This window comes from Urocampus carinirostris, chromosome 18 (genome assembly GCF_059441175.1).
Source record: "Urocampus carinirostris isolate Australia breed hairy pipefish chromosome 18, RoL_Ucar_1.0, whole genome shotgun sequence".
In the NCBI taxonomy this organism is placed as follows: domain Eukaryota; kingdom Metazoa; phylum Chordata; class Actinopteri; order Syngnathiformes; family Syngnathidae; genus Urocampus; species Urocampus carinirostris.
The window spans coordinates 30,936,403-30,958,502 of NC_142366.1; the positions used below are offsets into that span (position 1 = coordinate 30,936,403).

General features: G+C 40.5%; 1 protein-coding gene across 2 annotated transcripts in view; it reads left to right on the forward strand.

Annotated features, from left to right (window-relative positions):
* adarb2 (adenosine deaminase RNA specific B2 (inactive)) overlaps positions 1–22,100 on the forward strand; it is a 375,339-nt gene that overhangs the window by 40,802 nt on the left and 312,437 nt on the right. Inside the window, exon 2 of one of the 2 annotated variants that reach the window (XM_088322572.1) lies at positions 13,388–13,688. The exons of the other annotated variant lie outside the window; for it this stretch is intronic. Coding sequence (XP_088178698.1) covers positions 13,586–13,688 — 103 coding nt within the window. The 5' untranslated portion in view covers positions 13,388–13,585. The remainder of the gene's footprint in view (positions 1–13,387; positions 13,689–22,100) is intronic. 2 annotated transcript variants of the gene reach the window in all.

A 22,100-nucleotide genomic window follows, 5' to 3' on the forward strand; every position in this document is an offset into this window, starting at 1 on the left:
AACGAAGTTGAGTAAAGTTGGTAAAGTTGGTCGAGAACCGGCCTTTTCGGCTCGGCTCACTAAAAGGAACCGGCTCTTTCGGGTTGTTTTTGCTTCTTTAATCCCAACATGACCAAATATTATGTAAAACTATGCACCAAATGACTTAAAGGAAGGGGGGAATAGAACAAAAAAGAAAAAAATACCAAAATGAAAAAGTAGTGAAAAGCTGAGAAAAAAAGAAACATAAGGAAGAGAAAAAAAGAAGGAACAATTTAGAAAAAAGCCAGAAAAAAAGAAAAAGAAATGTAGGAAAAAAGTAAACAGAGAACAAAAAAAGTAACGGCTCAGAAAAAAAAAACACGAGATTTTTTAAAGGAATTTTTAAAAAAAAGTAGAAAAAAACACGGAAAAATATAAGAAAAAGTTTGTGTTGCATTCAAATAATTCCCAATTATATCAAGTGCATCTTGTTGCCAACATTGTACTTCCACTAAAAAATGTGATTAAGTACAGTTCTCTATCTTGCAACCGACTAAATAAGCCCCCCCAAAATTTTAATATTATGCGACAAAATATATCAGGAAATAAAAAGAAATGGATATCTTGTGAATGAATTGTAAGAACAAACGACATTTGTAGGCCGTACAACCTTTGCAATAGTACATGAGTCAATTCATTCAAAAGAGAAAAATCATTTTGCATTGCCGGAAACTCAGCAAAATGTAACTTGATGTCAAGTTTTGGACATGTTTGAAAATGAATTATCTTGCCACACTTGGGATTATGGTTGCTCACTGTTGTTTCAAGCGTTGCTCACTGACTTTGTGTGAACGCTCAGACCCGTAAGGAAAATTACAGGTACATTGCACCCGACTGATCATTTTGTGAAAGTCTTGTTTTGTCTGGGTTCTCATAGGGCAGGGATGTCAAACCCAATTTGGCTCAGGAGCAGGATTCAGACTTTCTGGTCTCAGGCAGGCCGTATCAGTAAAAGAACGTCAATTGGGGCGGCATTGGCTCAGGAGGTAGAGCGCTCGTCTTGGGATCAAGAGATCGCAAGTTCAAATTCCCGCTCCTCCGTGTTACCTTTTGACGTGTCCTTGGGTAAGACACTGAACCCCCAATGCCCCCAATAAGCAGGTTGGCGCGTTGCATGGCTGCATGGCCGCTATTGGTGTGTGAGTGTGTGTGAATGGGTAAATGCAGTGTTCATCTTACCTGTGAAAAGTGATGGGTCCCGGGGTCTCGCATGCTCAAAAATCTATGGGTCCCAACAGAGATCTATGGCTCCCCAAAATTTAGTGTTATCGCGGTTGAAATTGTAAATTGGCGTCAAATATATAATAACAATCAATATATTTATTCAGTTTTAATCATCAAATTATTAATTCATTTTCTGCATCAAATTATTGTTGGTAATATACCGATTAAAGGGATAACCACAAACCTGTCTTTCTTTCATTTTCTCCTTTTATACTTCATCTTTTCCTTAATTTCTTTATACAACATCATAATTCGTAATATAATGCATCAAAGCAAGTGAGCCGTTTGAGAGCCGGCTCTCTTGAATGAGTTGAGCCGAAAAAGCCGCTTCTCTAAAAAGAGACTGACTTTTCACTACTCAACTCGAGATCGGCGTGCAGACGAAAACTCGAACCGCGAGACCAAAACAACATCTGCCGGATCTGCCTGACGAAAAGTTTGGAGTGCGGTAAATCTTTGTTTAAAAAAATGTAATCGGGTAATAATGATAATTTTGTGTCAAAAAAGTTGCGTCCCGGGGATGCATAATTCAACCTGCAGCTTGTTTTACTCTTGCGCTTCTCTGGTTGTTGTCTCGCGGGCCGGATTCAATCCCTTAGCGGGCCTGATCTGGCCCGCGGGCCCCCTGTTTGACACCTATACATAAATGTCTGCTTAATAACCCTTGCAACAAAGACTTAAAAGTATTTTACAGGGGATGTCAATTTTTTTTTCTACTCACGCAAGCGTGTCTGCCTGTTTGTTTTTGCGCTTATTCCCGTTTGATGTCTAATCTGCGGATTGAAGAGATTTCAAATGGAGATGGGAGCCGACGCGTGGCGCCAAATCACCTTTTTTTCCCTCCTACTGTTCGTCAAATCAGCCACCTGCCATCTCTGATAAGGAGATCAATCAGCATGCTTCTCATAAACGGGTTCTCGTTTAACTTGGGTGTTAATATTCCGTGCTTACATGTTCTTTTATTTTCCTGAATAGAAATATTTAAGGAATAGAGTTGCATCCCCCCGGATGGAGTTATTGGACTTCCCTTATCAACCTTTGCAGCCAGGTTGCAGAGATGGAACCCCGGGAGCCCCGCCCGCCCCGTTCGTCTTTGGGTTTATATTGACTAGCAGCTTTTTGACTCGGCTTTTTCCAAAGGTGGGGCTTTGACGGAGAGAAGGGGGACGGATTAGGACGCTGTCGTCTTATCAAGCGCTCAGACGGGCGACTGGAAGGAAAGGTCCGCCTTCATATCCCCCCGTGAAGTCGCTAGGCTCGTTTTCCGGGTGCCGGCAGGAGCGTTATGGCTGCCGTGGTGGTAGACAGCGATGAACTCATCTCGTGATTTGATATGAAAACTGAAATCCCTCATATATGGTGGTTAAAAGGGACAATAACCCTTTAGACATGTTCAGAAATCCTTGAAGTAATCGTTGACCAGGGATAATGGACCGCTGCCGCAAGGGTGCTGTTCAGTTCAATTCGATAGCGTGGAAAAAGTGCCGCCTCGCACAACAATAATTTGCTTTCTCGGCACACGTCTTCAGCAGTTGTCGATTGGGGATAATAGATCGGGGCCATAAAAAAAAGATGCCAGAACATGCAAAACCGCGCTCTCCCAGTACCAGCTAGAAACACTATTTGATCATTGAAAATTGATCGCTAACACATTAGAGTTTTACATTTTAGGCGGAAAGACTAGAACCGCACATGCCACAAATTTGCACACTCTTCCCCAGCACTCAGCATTGATAGGAGATAATGGATCACCATGAAAACAATACAGTGCGATTTATGCAGAAATACAGTAACAGTAATCCCCGCTTCTGTTCACAGCAATATAGATTATGGATCGTAAGCACACACAAATTTGCTCTCTCGGCCCCTGCTCTTGGTGATATTCAACTAGGGATAATGGATTGTGGGCAAAATAGTGCAGTTCATTTCTTATAGGAGGAAGAACAGAAGATACGAGTCACCACTCTTTACAGACATGCACTCTGTCAATAGTTGACCGGGGATAATGGATCGCGGCTGCTTGAGAGCAGTTATAGGCGGAAAGAACTGTTAAAAAGAGCTGCCACAAATCACACACATTTGCTCTTTCGGACCCTGCTTTCAGCAATTGTCAACAGGGGATAATGGCCAAAACAGCGCAGTCCAAAATACTGTAACAGGCCTGGCAAAAGTGCATGGATTATGGCCAAAAACCCTACCTTTCATTTTAGGCGGACCAGAATGGCATCCTGACCAAAGCGGCTTCTATTGTTGCCTGCTCGCAGAAACACAGGATTAAGAATAATGGATCGCAGCCGCACAAGTGCACTTCATTTTTGGCAGAAATACATAAACTGCAAAAAAAAAAAGAGCTGCCGGTACTGACAAGTGCCCTCTACTGGGTTCTGCTCGCACTCATATGTGATAGGGGATAAGCAAACCCGGCCGCCTGAGTGTATTACACATTTTGGTGGAGAATGGAAAAAAAAAAAATCCGCTATGCTATCTGTGCTCGCTGCAATATGCGATCGGGGATAATGTGTAGCATGTCACTAATCTGGCCTCTCTCAAGGCTATGAATGATTTTTGAATGGATTTTTGGGCTGTAATTTGACTGAAAAGGAACATGATTTTAGTGCTTTCTTTAAATTAAAAAAAAAATCTAATCCATACCTATTAGTTTACTGTAACTTCGTGGATGGAGACAAATACTAATGTTATATAAATTTTACTGTGTAAAAGATGAACCCGATACTGATATGATAATGTTATAGTATCGTCATTGATACCGGTATGGCAATGTCAGCCGATTCTGATGTTGATATTGTGATAATATCGTATAATCATGGATCTCCAAGCTGAGAGCTTTCTTTGTCTTACCAACTAGCAAAAACGGCACCCAGTTTGATGGGAAATACAGAAATAACGTAGCATGTTTTCACTTTGTTACTATGTTATTACTAAGTTTATCATTGGAAGTGGGATGTTTGGACTCATTCTATGATGCGGCAGGGGTAAACCAGTGAAAGCTGTGTGTGTTGTGTCACCCTGACCCGAATGGCATGGCCACTTTCTTGTGTCCCGTTTCATCTGGAGGGCAAAAGCATGACCAACTTGGGTGCCAAGGTGCCTAACTTGTTTGGGCATTTGGGTTGGCCATGGTCCAAACATTTTTGTGTGTATTTCTCACTATTTGTTCCCCGTTTTTCCATTTTCTTTGTTTTTGTGTGTATGTCTTGCTGTCAGTCACCCCTTTTGAGGGATATGACCAAGGTAGATAGATAGATTGATCTAGATTATTGGTAGTAGGGATAGGAATAGTCAGTCAACTACTCGAAAATATTTTTACCTTGAAAATCACAATGACCCAGCACTGATGAGCTATTTTCAGAACAGGTCCACGGGCACCTCAGTTACCCTTCGGGGGCACACTAATGGGCACCACGTTGTATTTGATGATTTATTTCATGATATCTGTTTTATTTACTAAAAAATACTTTATACAGTGGAACCTCTGTCTTCGAACGCCTCTCGGTTCGAACAAATCAGAGTCTGACCAAAAATTTCGAGAAATTCATGCCTCGCTGTTCGAACGCCGGTAATGCGTGAGTGCGTACGCTAGGGTGCGATGCTGAGCGGCGTACGGGTATGGATCGCTCTTTTCGTGACCAACTGTTATCGCGCGCGGACGTGCTTCGTTTTGCTTTCGATTTTAATATAGGTGTACAAAGTGTTTTAGCCACTAATTATGCCTGTCATGAGTCACTTTAGAAAAGTGCTAAAAAGAAGGCAGAAGCTAGTGTCATTAGATCGGTATTTTAAGAGGAAAGAACATCCTTCCAAACAATAATTTTCCTCCTCACCGTCCACCTGCGCCCTCTGCTGACCACCACAAAGGTAAGAAATCCTATTCATAATTCTTTTCTTTATATTTTTTATATTTTATTTTTACATGTTCATGTTAGCGTAATCTTTCGTACGGAAGATTACGATAACGCGAACGTACGATTAGCCTGGGTTAGCTTTATGTTTACGTTAAACATTCAAGGTAAACATTCCGGGTGTTGGAACGGATTAAAACGATTTACATTATTTTTAATGGGAAAAATGATTTCGGTTTTCGAACAGGGTTCTGGAACGGATTATGGTCGAGAACCGAGGTTCCACTGTATACTGATACCATCTGGTACCTATTTATTATAATATTTTATCCTATCTAATCCTGGTGAAATTTGGACCATTTTTGGGGGCCCCGTGTTCGAAGCACACCCACCTGACCTTCAGCATGAGAGGAACCAAAAACAATAACCTCCAGCAAGGCGGGCTGCAAATGCTTTGTGAAAGCCCTGACACTCCACTTTCACACAACAATGCCAAAATGTCACAATCTTCAAAGTTTGCGGCCATTAAACAAAGTCCGGGCTGTCAGCGCCCATTTCGCCCCAGCGAGGCTCAAAGTTGCGTTCAAATGCCGTCGGACAATTTGGACCGGGTTACTGGCGACGACCTGATGTGTTTGCTGTATTGTGTGCTTACATTTACAGTAAATTTGGCTTTGGGTGAAGAACAATTGTACTCTGGATTGGGACGGATTGATTAAAATTGGATTGGTGAGGCACAGAAGAACAATGTGAGGAAAAACACTGAAATGTCATAAAAAAGTAGAATATTTCTCAAATGTCTACTTCCTGGTTGTGAAACAGCCACTAGAGGGAAGCTGGGGACACTCATGATGGTATTCTTATTCAGTCCTTGCTAATTTTATAAAATTAGAAAGAACAATTTATACTAGTACCTCTTAAAAGCAGTACACACTGAATATTTCAATTTAAATATGAATGTATCGTTTGAAATTAGGGATAGTCTTACACTGATACCAGTCTCGATACAGGTGCCCATATCTGACTCGTATTTAAGGAGCTGCTTAAATAGTGGGACAGATCAAACTGAATCAATATCAAATTAATTTGGATTGGTGAGGCACAGAAAGACAATGTGAGGAAAAACCCTGAAATCGGAAACATCGGATGCCACAAATTAAAGAAAAATATTTCACAAATTTCTACTTCCTGGTTGTAAAACAGCCACCAGAGGGCAGCTGGGGACACTCATGAGCACTGAAACCTTGAAATTAAATCCGGTATCAGCATTGGTACCGATAAGTGGGATTGTTATTCACTCTTTGCTATTTTAATTTGAATTGGTGAGGCACAGCAGGACAATGTGAGGAAAAACACTGATATCGGGAAAATATCGGATCCCACAAATTAAAGAAGAATATTTCACAAATGTCTTCTTCCTGGTTGTAAAACAGCCACTAGAGGGCAGCTGGGAACGCTCATGAGCACTGAAACCTTGAAATTAAGTCCGGTATCAGCATTAGTACCGATAAGTGATATTGTTATTCACTTTTTGCTATTGTAAATTAGAAAAGCATTTTGATCTAGTGTATTTTAAAATCAGTACACCTGGAATATCTTAAATTAATTCAATTTTGAATGTTTTGGCTTTACCTTCTGGGTCAATTCATTTGAAATTAGGGATAATTTTGTACTGATATCAGTCTCGATACAGGCGCCCATACCTGATTTCTATTTAAGAAGTTGGTACAATAGTGGGACGGATCCAACAGAATTTATTCTGATGTAAAGTATGCTAAGGCACAGAGAAACAATGTAAGGAGGAATACTAAGGATAGGTTTATGCACCATTCATAGGCGCCATAAGTATCGGTGTCAAATTATTTAAAGAAATAATCCATTTAATTCTAGCTCCTGGTTGTAAAACCACTGAAACAGGACACACTCGCGTAATGTTTCTTAGTTTTATTGGGAAAAAGGGAAAATATTGCACACGCGATCCGGTGATCGCTGGTCGCGGGGAGCAGGTCGCTCTGAACGCGGAAGTAGGACTTCTGTGGCGAGCGATGGCGGTGTTGGGAACGGAAAAAACAGGTCAGTATCCGGGATAGAAGAGCAAAAACGTGGTCGGGAACGGAAACAAGTCGAAAGCCAGGAGAAGAGAGTAGACGTGGTCGAGATAAAAAGCGGGTCGTTATTCGGGACGGGAGAATACATGTGGTCGAGATCAAAACAGGTCGTAATTCGGGACGGGAGAGGAGACGTGGTCGAGATCAAAACAGATCGTAGCAGGACGCAAACGGGACAGGTGAAAAAAGGGCTTGCCGTTTAAAAACAGAGATTCGCAGACAGACCGACAAAAGGGGACTAACAGGACAGAGTTTAAATACTGACCAGGAACCAATCTGTCAACAAGCTGCAGCTGGCGCCACACGGGCGGGGCCAATTGGGCGCCATAGCAACCGTGACACTGATACTGGTATCATCAACAATCATGAACACCAATCGCTTAAAAATTAAGCTGGTATCGACATTGAAACATAACTGGTACCTGCTTTTTTTTCTTGTCAAACCTTTCAAATCAATAAAACCTGAATCTGATTATTAATATTTTATAGCTGAGTATTACCGACAGGGCCACATTTTTCGAAATTATGCATGGATGGGTGCAGATGGTAGGTATCGATACTTGTATCAATACTTGTCATAGTGGCTTATAACATTATTTGCTGCCCTCTGGTGGCTGACAATCAGAAACTCATTGTTACATTAGTAGCAGAGTTCATTCATTTAAAATAGGGGATAAGTGAGTACCAATTCCAGGTGTCGATACTTGTGCTGATACCTGCCTCATATTTAAGGTTTTGTACTCATGACAGTGAACCATAACACTGTTTGCTGTCCTCTAGTGGTTGTTTTGATATCAGGAACAGATTGTTATTTCAATAATATTGTGTATATAAACATTGTGTATTATTTAGGATAGAAAATTGTCGAGCAATTAAACCTAAAGGTCTTGAAAATTATGAAGTGGGTGAAGTCATTTAAAGGATTAGTAGTCGTGGCGTCTGAATAGGAAAAGGAAAATAGTTTGGTATTGCTATCATTCAGAAGAAAATGGAATTGTATTAAGTATACTGTATTTCCTGCACTATAAGGCTCACCAGATTACAAGAAGTACCACCAAAAATGGTCTTTTGTGATTATATTTTCATACACAAGGCGCACTGGACTATAGGGTGCATGCAATTTAAACTATTCTAAGAGCTAGGTTTACTAAAAAAATATCTGTTCAGAAAACATGCTTTTGGTTTGGATATCATTAGGTTTGATCTGTTTTGTTTTTTTTGAACAAACTGTTTCTTTTGAGACCCCTTATTTGTTTTTTATTTTGTTCCTGGTTTTGTTACTAAGTACCACCCTAGTTTGAGAACCCCTGCCTCAGTTCCTGCTGCCATTCACTTGGGTCCACCCACAAAACTTAACAGAATGACCTTACTAACAAAAGACCAAGGGGAAAGCTTCCACATGGCTCTCTCAGCCCCTCGGCCGCTTCGGTTTCCCTGTCTCTGCGATGAGAAGAGCCCTCGGCCGCTTCTGGTTCCCTGTCTCGACGTCGAGAAGAGCCTTCGGCTGCACCTGGTTTCCTGTCCTGGCGGCGAGGAGAAAGACCATGGGCAGTGTCTGGTTTTCTGTCCTGGGGATGAGAAGAGCCCCTCGGCTCTTCCTTGTATCCTGACCCGGCGGGGAAGGGCAAGGACTGTCTACCGCCGTGTTACTGCAGTCTAAATAAAACAATCCATTCAACTGCAGTTACAGTACGTGTTATTATTTGGAGATATAGTTGTTGTTTTGTTATAGTCGTATACTCTAAGTCGGTAATGACGTCATCTCGAGGTAAGTTTAATCCTTTGGGGGGGTCTTTGTGAAGGTTTGATGCTATTTCGCGAATTTTAATGTTTTGCGTGTAGTTCTGGTCCCCCTTAAACTCAAAAACTGAGGTATCTCTATTTATATTGACAGGGTTGGGTAGGGTTACTTTCACTGGATTACTTTCAATTACTTTTGGATTACTCCAATACCAAATATGCTAATAAAAGACAAAGGAAACTAAATGTGAATAAAATGAGTAAATTTTGTGCAGGCTTGGGGAGTAACGGAATACATGGAACGGCAAAAATGATGTTGGCAAGCTGTTTGGATTTATTTCCATTTTTTTCTGTCGCAATTTATGTTAGTTTTGCCGGAGGTCAAAGCCAGGAGAGAGAGCTTACCACGTGTTGTGAGTCATCATTTTATTCATATTTAGTTTCTTTTGTTAGCGTATTTGGTATTGGAGTAATCCAAAAGTGATTGAAAGTAATTAAGTTAAAGTAACCCTACCCAACCCTGTATATTGACATGGGACACAGGTTCTGGCAATACGACCAGTGTCTGAAACTCTGAAAAGTTGCCTGCCCCATTTTTCACAACTTGAAACACAATAAGACAAGTAATCGCCAAAAAAAACTTATGTATTAAGGAATGATAATCAGAATATATAACAGAACAACACTTTAAGATTTAGTTGATTATAAATCTACTTATAACATTCATTGCATGTATATGACATCGCTGTTTCCATCTGCCATCAGTATGTACCTGTATTGACTCATCCTCATTCATGCAATGTTTGCGTTGTGTGGTCTGCTACAAGCCACGTGAACTCCTCTTTCCACGATGCTTTTAATGTACTTTAACGTTTTGTAACGTCATACATTTTGTTAGCTTCTTTTGAATGCTTTTTCTGGAGCTGGGGTTTTGGCTTGATTCCTAACCACTTCTCCATTTTTATTGTGTTCTCTGTGCGTCTACTTTGGAAAATGATCTTTATAAGGCTCGGGAAAGTCCGGAAGCACGAAGTTATTCGATGCAGGCTTCTGATTGGCTGCCGAGTATGCAAATTGCCAAACGACCGAATTTCCGAAATGTCTAAACCGAACAAAGATTTCTAAATCGGAATAACACATATGTTTTATTTGAAAAAAAAAATTTTATTTTATTTTTATCTTGAAAAAGTTGTCGGCTACCCGGGCAGATACGTTGTGTAAGTTGTACGCCCCACGTAAAGGATGCACGCCCCGGCCGTCCGGGCAGACATTATTTCAGACACTGATACTATTTTAGATTTTATCAAATGTCACACAGGGAGATAAACTGCTCATGAATTAGCTTGTGTTCGGAGAGTGGTATTAGTGGTTTTGTTGAATTTTATATTAAAATATAGGGTGAGGCTTTTTCCCGACCCTCGTGCTAGTGTCAAGTCAAGTCATGTTTATTATTGACGCCCTTAATCACAGAGTCTCAAAGGGCTGCACAGACCACAGATTATTGCAAACCAGAGACTATTATTACACCATCCCCTGATCTGAAACCTACACGAGGGCAGTTAATACACAGATATTGTCAACATAAAATATAGTTTTTCATATGCTCTAGAATAGAAGTGTGTTTTAAGCTTAGATTTAAACATTTACACTGAGGTTGCAGATGAAATGTCAGAAGGCAGAGCATTCCACAGCACCGGGGCCCGAATGGAGAACGCTCTCGAACCTGCGGATTTCTTCTTGGCTCTTGGGATCACGAGTAGACCAGAATTTTCAGAGCGAAGGCTCCGGACCCGAACATAAGGGGAAATGAAATCTGAAAGATATGAGGGAGCAAGTCCATGCATGATTTTGTATAATACCAACAGAACCTTAAATTCACATCTTAAGCGAACAGGGAGCCAATGCAGGTTAGCTAAAATCGGGGTCATGTGATCAAACTTTCTTGTCTTAGTTAAAAGCCTCGCTGTAGGATTTTGTACCAGCTGAAGGCTCTTGATTTTGGACTTCGGGAGACCGGAGAGTAGTGCATTACAGTCATCGAGACGCATGAATTATAATCTCCGCATCCGACTGAGACAGCATCGGGCGAATTTTAGCAATGTTGCGAAGATGAAGAAAAACTGTTCTAGTAATATTCTTACCGTGTGTTTGAAAGGACAGATCGGGGTCAAATATGACACCTGAATATTTGACTGAGTCACTCTGGGTGATATTACATTTGTCAATGTTCAGAGCCGTTTTACAAGTATGTCCTAAATCCACACAGTTCTCCTTAATTATCCTCACTCTTTACAAGAACACTCTGAACAGTCATACCTATCGAGCTCCAGGGCTCCATGTCCTTACAAACTGTCGTATTTTCCCTTACCAAATACAAAAAAATCTTACACCATTTATTTTTTTCAGACGTGTTTATGTAGTTTAACATGTTATATTGTACATGTCTTTCCTTAAATCATATATATTGTTAATTAACATTTTGTTGTGAGATACTGAGTTACTCGACATGAATGAGGTTTATTATAAAAAAAAGTTCAAAAAGGAAGTCGCTTGGACGTTCACTGTAGAAGGAAAAAATACATGCAAATATAATTAAGTAGAATAATAAATTTTCTTATTCAAATTATTACCGTAAATTCCGGACAATAAGCCGCTACTTTTTTCCCTAACTATAAACCCTGCGGCTTGTTCAGTGATGCGGCCAATTTATGTCATTTTTCTAAAGGCCGCTAGCGGCGCTCGAGTGTTGCTACCATTAACTGCCCTGTCAAAGTTATGTTATTATTATTAAAGCTTTGAAAACTCTCTCGGTGTACCGTCTTTCTTTGTAAATATGTGTAACCCATGTATAATATGTATTTCCAACTGTATATTTTTGTAATGTATTTAATTGTATTTATTTTAGACACTTATTCTGATATGTTTTGCACGGGTGAACGAAAAATGAGGGGCGGAACAAACGCGGGGTGCCGAGTTTAAGTGGGGACCGCTAAAGGTGAGGGACAGACGAGGAAAGAAGAGGGGGTAAAAAGTTGGTTAAAGAAAAAGGAGTTGCGTGAGTAAATGTGTTCATCTGATATATTTTCCCCACCTTTACCTTTGGAAATATACACTTTTTTCCTTGGATTACTTTCAACGGGACCCGGACTCTGCAGGTCTGCATCAAACCTTAAGTACCGGTATCATTTTCCGTTCATTTTGCCGGCTGTGATTTTTGGACTGTGGACTTTAATGAAGGACATTTAGTTTCAAATGCGGGACTTGAAGTCGGGTTTGGGTTAATTTTGTGTTGGTGTTACATGTTTAAATGTGGGCGCATGCGGCTTGTATACAGGTGCGGCTTGTGTATGTACAAAATCGGTTTTCCTCTTAAAATGTGGTGGGTGCGGCTTATAATCAGGTGCGCTCTATAGTCCGGAATTTACGGTAATTCATTTTCTGCATTCAATTATTGTTGGTAATATACTGATTAAAGGGATCACCACAAACCTGTCTTTTTTATTTTCTCCATTTATACTTCCTTTTTTTTTTCTTAACTTCTTCATACAACATCATAATTTGCATCAAAGCAAGTGAGCCGTTAATGAGTTGAGCCGAAAAAGCCGGTTGTCTAAAAAGAAAACGGCCTTTCACTACACAACTCGAACTGGAGATCGGCATGCAGACGAAAACTCGAACCGTGAGACCAAAACAACAATGGCGGATCTGCCTCCCGAAAAGTTTGGAGTGCGGTAAATCTTTGTTAAAAAATGATAATGACAATTTTGTGTCCAAAAAAGTTGCATCAAGGCAAGTGAGCCGTTTGAGAGCCGGCTCTCTTTAATGAGTTCAGCCGAAAAAGCCGGTTCTCTAAAAAGAGACGGACTTCTTTTCACTACATCAAACCACTCGTTTCGTTTGCAACAGAATAGAAACGATACCGAGATAGAGGCTACCGCGGCGAACTCGTTTGACTTGACTTGATTTGCTGTTTCGTGATAGTCGGTGTATACCGGATGGTACCCATAATTGACAAATTTGCGTTTTTCCGTACGGATTTTCTTGTACTTTGTACACGTCTTAAAATGCATCTTAAAGGTACTTTGTATGGCAAAAACGTACAGGTATGTGAACAGTACACGTCGTCAGGTGCTGTGACGTCACACATGACCTTACTGACACACAATAGAAGCTTTTCCCCAGCAAAAAAAGTGAAATACGAAGTCAAATGCCACAAGTATCCAAAAACAAAAGGTGTGGGGGCTGCAGACTGGGGAGGGGGTGTAAAGTGGGTGTTATTTATCCACGCGGAGCTGGTGATGTCACACCTCCAAGTCAGCCACGATTGGACCCTAATTAAAAAGCTGGAGAGGAACAGAAAAGCGTCACGCTTGTCCTGCATGATCGAATCCAAAGTAGCTGACGCTTGATTTCTTTTTCTTCCCCCCCACGGAGGAGAGAGAACGGCGCGAGCACCACAACGGTGACGCAGGAGCAAAGCGTCGCCTCCAGACGCGTGGACCTGCAAAGGGAAGGACAAAAAAAAGAAAGAACACAAACGCCATCCCGGTTTTTTCCTTTGAGGAGGGGGTGCAAATAAAAACAAGGAGTCCGGAGACACAAGTCCCAAATAGTTGCGCCGCGTCGTTGCAGATGACGTCCGTACTTGGGAACGGCAGCCGCGCGTCGGGGGCTCAAGGTGGCCAGATGAAATGCAAACTCAAGAGGAGGAGGAAGAGAAGATGCAAGAGAAAAGGTAAGGAAAAAAGAAAGGATTTATTATTCTATTCATCGTTATTACGCGATAACTTTTAACGCGCGTTTGAGGTCGCGCGCACCTTGGCGACGCATTCGAGCGCGGCAGCCGGATGCGGATTCAGCAGATGCGCTGTGCATGCGTCTTAAAGGGGGAAAAAAAACGCATGGTTATATTTATTAAACCACTTTTGTCGTTTGCTTTAATCATTGATGGCTTTTATTCGCTTTACTTCCTGTTTCAAAGTGATTTTATCGCTATAATTAGAGCCCGTGTTGTTTTAATCTACAATACAGTTTTAAATGTGCAGAAACTTGTAAAATTAATGAGATTGTGACCCCTACGACATTTACAAATAGAAATAAAGATCATTTTTGTGTCACAACTTCATACCTGCCCACCTCAGCCAATTACTCCCTTTAATAATGATCGCAACTCTCATTAAGCGAGAATGAAACCTATAAACGCAACGTGACATCTATTCACCCACAGCAAAACAGTATGTTGGATTAAAAAAAAAAAAAGATTATTTGTTCCAACAAGCAGCACACATCATTTGTCAACATGTTTCTTAGGTCTTTACCCCACTTGGAGTAAATTCAGTGTTGCTTATTAAACCTAGAATATATAAATAATCCTGTAAACAAAAATGGAAATAAAAAGAAAAATACAAAGATAATGAATATATTGAAAGGGATGCATTTGGTTTAGGATATAGCCAATATTCCCCGTTTTAAATGTGTAGAACGTTGTGAAATTAGACCTTACTGAGATCGGGACTTCTGCAACAATAATACACGGAAACCAGATGCATTTTGTTTCTGCATACCTGCTTCCCTTGATAACAATTGCACTTCTACTTATTAATGCCTAATATACCTTAAAATACATAACACAGCACCTATTTACTCACAGCAAGACAGATTATAAAGAATACAATCAAAAATAATTTATATAAACAGGTTTATTTACTAAGCAAACAAGACATTTTTTTCAGTATTTTTTTCAGGTATTTCCCTACTTACTGTAAATCTAGCACTGCTTATTATGTGTAGCAGAAAAGAGAATACAGAAAAATGGGCAAGGCAAGATCGGTCTAACAAAAAAAACTGCTGAAAGAAATACCACAAAAATATATAAAACACAGGTAATAATTCTGTAAATTGACAAGTATATAATCGGAGCGTTTTTTAATTTTTCAATCAAAATCGCTTTAATCTACTTTATATTTAGTTTAGGAATTCATCAATAATTCCAGTTAAGTGTGCAAAAAAATTGTGAAATCAGCCCTAAGTGTGAGAGTGTGACCTCTGCAAGAATGGAAAATCAAGAAAATATTCATTTAGTATTGGGATTGTATTGTTATTTATAACAAAGTAGTTTCTACAATGAGATTAGACATGGCAATCCAGGATGAAACATTAAAATAAAAACAATGTCAGGAAACGCAGGAAAACACATTTTTCTTAGAGACTCACCTGTGCTTCATTTTGTACATTTCAATTGTTTTTTTTCTTTTTTTCAGTTTGAATATACTTTATCTCCTTATAGCATTACAAACATATGACTTAATTACATAAACAATTACGAATTCTGTGTGTAATTATTTTAGTGGTTGGTATAAAATGAAATTATGCTCAGTTATTGGGATTTATTGTATTGGTGTGTCATTCATTTTATTCAAGAAGACATTTCTCAGGGACAGGGATTATCTTGTCTAAATATATAAAACAGTGAAAGAATGACTACCATTTGTCTTATAGGAATTGTCTAAAACAATATTAAATAAGATAAGAATACTAAAAAAAAGTCTTGTTTTAGCAAGGATTTTCATGTTTAAAAATGAATAGTAAAAATAAATATGAAATAGAGAAAGAATACCCTTAAACGTTGACTCACATTAGCAAACCCATTTGAAAAAATGAATACCTATTAAAGTTGCGGAAAAACTGTCATCCTGTAAATGTATAGCTTAGTATATCGAAAAATATATATAATTACATATTTTGTGGCTGACTATTTAAAGTATTTGAATAATATCGCTTTGCTTTGAATAAAATATTGATATATGATATCATTCTCTTATTTAGAATAGAATAGAATAGACCTTTATTTATTTATATTTTTTAATTTGGTTTTATTATATATATATCCTTTTTGACCAAAAAATAATCTACATTCTATAGTAGATATTAGTAATGAAGATTATTTATTATCAGGGTTTTTTTTTTTTTTTTTAATTCCTTCTTCGCATAACTGCCGCTGTCCATCTGCACATGTTTTAAAACTATTCTCTTCTGGGATTACAATTGTAACTCCTGGTGGCGCCATTGAGCACGTTATACATTCTTCATCCGTCATTTCCTTTGCGGTATACTGTAACTATTTATACCAAGTATTGTATATATATAATTATCATTGTGTATTTACCATTGCTACCTCCGATGCCTCGCTATACAGCTGCGGGGTGAAAATACAGACTAGTCCATTTAGTATGTGCTTGACTAAAAAGTAAGCGACGGATAAATAAAGGAAATGAATACGGCATTAGTCATTCTTTGAAAATGTCAGCACGCGTATAAAAATCTGTTATCTTTTGAGAGTATCCGTCGATTTTTCATCAAAAATCACTATCCCTGTTTACCGAATTCTGACGTATCGAAACGCCACCGAAAGCATCACGAGCTTTTCATCAACGAATAACTACACCTCATTTCCATCGCCTCTTTGTTTTTAATAACCCGAGTAATTGAGACAAGGGAGTCAATATATTCCAATATTGCGGCCCGGCAAACGTATTTACATAATGGAAAAGACAGAATCGGTTCCGGGACATTAAGCTTTGCGTATGAATATCACACGAAACCGGAGTGTGTTTTCCCGACGTGTCATTTATCGGCGCTGCTTATTCATTTTGATAACGCGGGACATTAGGGTCCGGTTCTGGCGGCCATCGGGAAGGACACCGATAGATGCCGACATTCCTAAAAGCTTCTTTTTGGATTTTTCCACCCGGAAAACAAACCAGTTTTGTTTTGACCCTTTCTAAGCCTAAAGTAAATACCAAATGATCGCAATCTTATGATTTCATACCATTTTTATTTGGAGACCCTAAGGAAAAAATGTCCTAGAGGATTACTGCTTGGCATTTGAGGCCTAATCCTTGGAAAAGGCTGTGGATGATTTAGTGGATGTGTTGGTATAAAAACCTACAGTAAGGGCGATTTCGAGAGCTGGTTCTGACTCCGACCCCGCTTCCCCCTCTGTTTACCTTCTCTTCAGGTTCTGGAATGACAGTGATTGTCACCAAAATCGTCTAAAATCAAGCAAAACACACCACCGAAAATGGTTATATATGTGATAAGTTCATAGTTTAGCATCACTGGGTTTTGAGAATGCAAGGAGAACAGGAGAGAAATCCAAATTCCCTCATGGCATGCAGGTACATATTAGGTACCGTATTTTCCGCACTATAAGGCGCACCTAAAAGTCTTAATGTTTTTCAAAAGCTGACGATGCGCCTTATAATACAGTGCGCCTTATTTATGGATCAATATTAAGTCGCAAAGTCTTCCAACTAACTTGCAGCCGCCGACTAGATTTTCCCCCGAACGCCAAGTAGTCCGCGGTGTATGCTGGGATTTATTCACCGGCGTTTCATTGGCTAACCAATGTGTCAATCATCATTTGAATCGATCACTATTGGCTAAAGTTATTCGGAGGTCAAGGGGCGGATCCTTTTTATCATTTACAGGCTCGCATAGGCTGAAGCGGCAAAAAAAGCCTGCAATCGGCCGAAAAAGATGAATGCGTATAGCACGTGGTTGACGGCATACAGAAAGCATTTTTTTTACTATTCTGTATTTGTAAATAGTTTATTCTCCTGGATTTACTAAACTCACGGATATAAGAGGACGATGGCTGCACATTATTATTGAACACAACGACTTCGGTGAGCTACTCTGGCTATATATTTTCCCTGTATCTTGTTTCAGACTGAACTCGATGTTTCTGTGATAAGCGGTGCAGATAATGGATGGAATGGAGTGTCTATTTTTAACTTAAACTCAATTCCAAGTGTTTATTGTCATATGCACAGTAAAGTTGCGAGCGAAAAAGAAAATAGAAACTAAGGAATGGTTGGCATTTCTTGAATCCCAAGACTTTAAGCTTCCGAATGATGGAACGATGCATTTGAGTACAGCGTACGGACACCGTATCCGCACGTGTTCTCGACACGTATTTGCGTCTTTGCAAGCTTTGGGAATGTTAAGGGGGTAATAAGTTGGACTGAACTATCTGACTGTTTTGTCCACGTTCCCATTGTAGAGCCTTATAATCCGGTGCGTCTTATGTATGTCAAATATAGGACCAAAAACTATTTTTTCGGGGTGCGCCCTATAACCCGGTGCGCCTTATAGTGCGGAAAATACGGTACATTTTAATTATTGGGGAGGATTTTCGATGAAGAGAGTATTGAAAAGTAAACATTTAGGAGCTCAAATTGTCCCGGGCTTGATGAGGGTTGGTGAGGGACAAACAGAAATGGTGGATCGAACTGGATGTTTGATCTTACAGTACACACAGTCCAGTGTATTTTCCCGAATTGCTCAGTCCACGTATTGAATGGATTTGGGGAGTACAGTCCAAAAACATGCCCGATTAAAGTCGCCGGCGACGTTAAAATCAGAAAAATAAGAAAAAAAGTAATCTGCTGGAAAAACATAACAGTACTCCGTCAAGACTCTCTCCCAGTGATCAGCAGTCTTCCAATTTATTCTACTGGGTGTAAAAAAATTGCATCCTGTTATAGCACTACCCAGAGTGACAACCTGCCATTTTCCATCCATCAATCGTTTCCGTCAGTTTCACCCCCCCGTTCCCTATTTTCTTTTATCTCTGGCATACGGAGCACATATTTGTCGTATTTTACGTTTGTTTTTTACCAAACAAAAAGCACGACGAAGATTTACAGGCCACCATCATTCTTTTTACAAGCAGACTTATCACCTCTTGCACCCTCCAGCGTGCGGCAGTAGATCATAATATCATCAGCGGCGCCCCTGGAGGTGAACGCGGCGGCGGGTTTTGTTCGGGGAAGGGGGGGACGTAATTCATGTCGCAATTATTGTTTACACTACGCCTCCGAGTGAGGGTCAGCGAAGGGGTCGAGTGGAGGACGGAAGGTGAGGGTTTTTGTGCGGGGGGTGACCGCCATTTGCAAAAGGGCCCGGGACGTTTTACAGGGCATGTGGCCTCAGTGGCGATAAACACTCATACCGGTTGTGCGTACTTGTCATCGTTATGCACCGGTTAGTAAAATATATTACCCTGTTGAAAGTGTCAGGGACCTATGGCTCTTCCCATGAGTACATAAAGCTTGGTGATAAAATTCTGCCCATGCAAATTTCTCTATAGCGTTTCAATCCAATGCAATGCCCGCGCTGGCAAAGGGAGTGGTTCGGTCCAGGAAATACAGGGCTCAGTCGCAACTACAGTTCACGGTCAAGGTGTAACACCGACAGACCCCGGTAATGGTCTACGGAGATAAGGGATTCTCATTAAATTATGTATGTTGAGACACTTCATAATGAAAACCCACGGAAGAAACTGTAAACACCCAAAACGCCAACCGAGCACACAGCGCTTTGGGTGGGCAGGTATCTGCACGTATAGCACACACCCCAGTTACGGTCTACGTAGATAAGGGATTCTCATTAAATTATGTATGTTCAGTGTTGAGACACTTCATGATAAAAAACCACGGAACAAACTGTAAACACCCAAAACGTCTTAAGAATGTGAACACATTAATACTATTTATATTTGAACATAAAAGATTCATTAACATTTATCAATCGTCTGTTTTAATAATTTATACATTTACGTTCTTGGCGAAATTGTGTGACCACCATATCAGAACTATCAAAAGGGTGATGTGGTTTCAGTCGGGGCTTTCAGAGCAGGCTTCGTAGTCTTGGGTCTACTCGCAATACACATCGCCACTTTGGACCTAGATCAACTTAATGAGAAGTCTGTTCTGACGAGGGCAGCACGGCGGCTGGGTGGTCAGCCCCACAATGCGGAGGTTCAGGGTTCAAGTCTAGCTATCGCAGCCTTTCTCTGTGGAATTTGCATGTTCTCCCCGTGCCTGTCTCTGTGTGCCCTGTGACTGGTTGGCAACCATTTCAGGATGCCCTGCCCACTGCCCAAGGATGGTTGGAATGGGCTCCAGCACCCCCGCGGCCCTACTGAGGATAAGCGGTGCAGATGATGGATGGATGGATGGATTGATTTTAATTTTTTTTAAAAAAACTGTCACTACGACCATAGCTTAGTCATGACCGCCATTATTTTGATATTCGTTTTATGCTGAAAACACTTGCTAATCTCTTATTTTGGACTGCAGTAAATCTGTTACGCTATGAAACCTCACCAAAAATATTTTTGTATTATGACTCTAGTATAGGGCAGCACAGCGGAGCAGTGGTTAGCGCGTGTGCGTCACAGTTCTGAGGTCATGAGATTGAACCTCCTGTGTGGAGTTTGCATGTTCTCCCCGTGCTTGCGTGGGTTTCCTCCTGGCACTCCGGTTTCCTCCCACATTCCAAAAACATGCATGTCACATTAATTGGCCAGTCCAAATTGTCCCTAGGTGTGAATGAGCGAGCAAATTGTCTGTCCCTGTGTGCCCTCTGATTGGCTGGCAACCAGTTAAGGGTGTCCCCTGCCCATTGCCCGAAGATAGCTGGGATGGGCTCCAGCACCCCCGTGACCCTACTGAGGATAAGCGGTGCAGATAATGGATAGATGGATGGATAGATGAATTTTCACTTGGCTGTCAGCGAACGAGTTAATATCGTATTTACTCTCCGAATACATCACAATTCATCACAAGGACGTTTCTCACTGTATATCCCTGTTTACATCTTTTACTTCAAACCCTTTTCCGTCGAAACGGCAGGCCGTAAATAGCTCCCTTTCATAAACGGCAGGAAACACGCGGCATCTTCCGAGAAATGAACGAGCGTGTTGATAAATAGCAGAAAATGACATTTGTGAACAGATAGTCACAAAGCCAGATAACGTCTCGCTGAGGGTTCATTGAGAAATACGCCCGACTCCGTTTACAATACTGCGAATAGTGAAGCCAAGCTGTGAATTGCAGGGATTTTTATTCCAAATCGTCAACATTTCTTGAACTGATCACAAATGATCTTATTTGTGTTCACCCTCCGCAGGGAGTTGTGTGGGTGGAAGACACGAGCTGTTAGTATTGTACGTGAGGCGGCTTGGGAATTTGGAAAATACGATTTTGTCACGAAACAGGAATGAGAACCCAATCGCGTAACGTTACTCAGTTTATTGGGGAGAAGAGGAATGCGGGCACACTCGATCCGGGGATCGATGGTCGCGGAAGTACCGTAAATTCCGGACTATAGAGCGCACCTGATTATAAGCCGCACCCACCACTTTTTAGGTGATTTGCCACTTTAGTACTGTAAAAGCAGATCATATTTAGTTAATTGTGTATTTCTCTGTATTCTATGTTACAAATAATCCTGATGAGCTTGACTTACATTGCAACTCGTTTTTACTATTTTGTATTTACTATTTTTCTATTTTTGAACCGAAAGACATATGTGTGACGTCATTGATACTTCCTGCGCATGCGCGGACTTTTGAACAAAACCCATCTGCTGCGCAGGAACAGTGTGAGACTCCTCTAGTCTACCCACTGCGCAGTGAATAAAGTTGTAAAACTACATTTGCCTTTCTTGCTGATCACTTCAGTTTTAACCTATTAAGAAAATATTATCCCTAACAGTACTTACACAAGCCGCACCCATGTATAAGTCGCGTGTGCCCGCCTTTAAACTTGTGACACAATCACAAGTTTAACCCAGACCAGGCTGTAAGGTTCACAACTGTAACCACATAGATAGAACACAATCCTAAAGCCACAGTTGGCATCATAAATGGAAAATGATACCCGTAATTAAGAGTATGATGCAGACTTGTAAAGTCCGGGTCCCGTTGAAAGTAATCCAAGGAAACAAAATGTATATTTCCAAAGTTAAGGGTGGGAAAATATATATATCCACTATTGTCCGCTGCGACAACAGACAGATCTACCGGTAACTCAGCTTTACCCCACTTCCCATCAGCCCGCGTTTGCTCCGCCCCTTCTTTTTGATTCTTCCGTAGAACACATAACAGAATAAATCTCTAAAATAAATACATTAGAAAAATATACAGTTGCAAATACATATTATACATGGTTACACATTTTTACGAAGAAAGACGCTACACCGAGAGAGTTTTCAAAGCTTTAATAATAATAATATAACTTTCATCCCAAAGTGTGCCTTTGAAAGGTACCAAAACGCTAGTAGGATCACGCTCGCAATG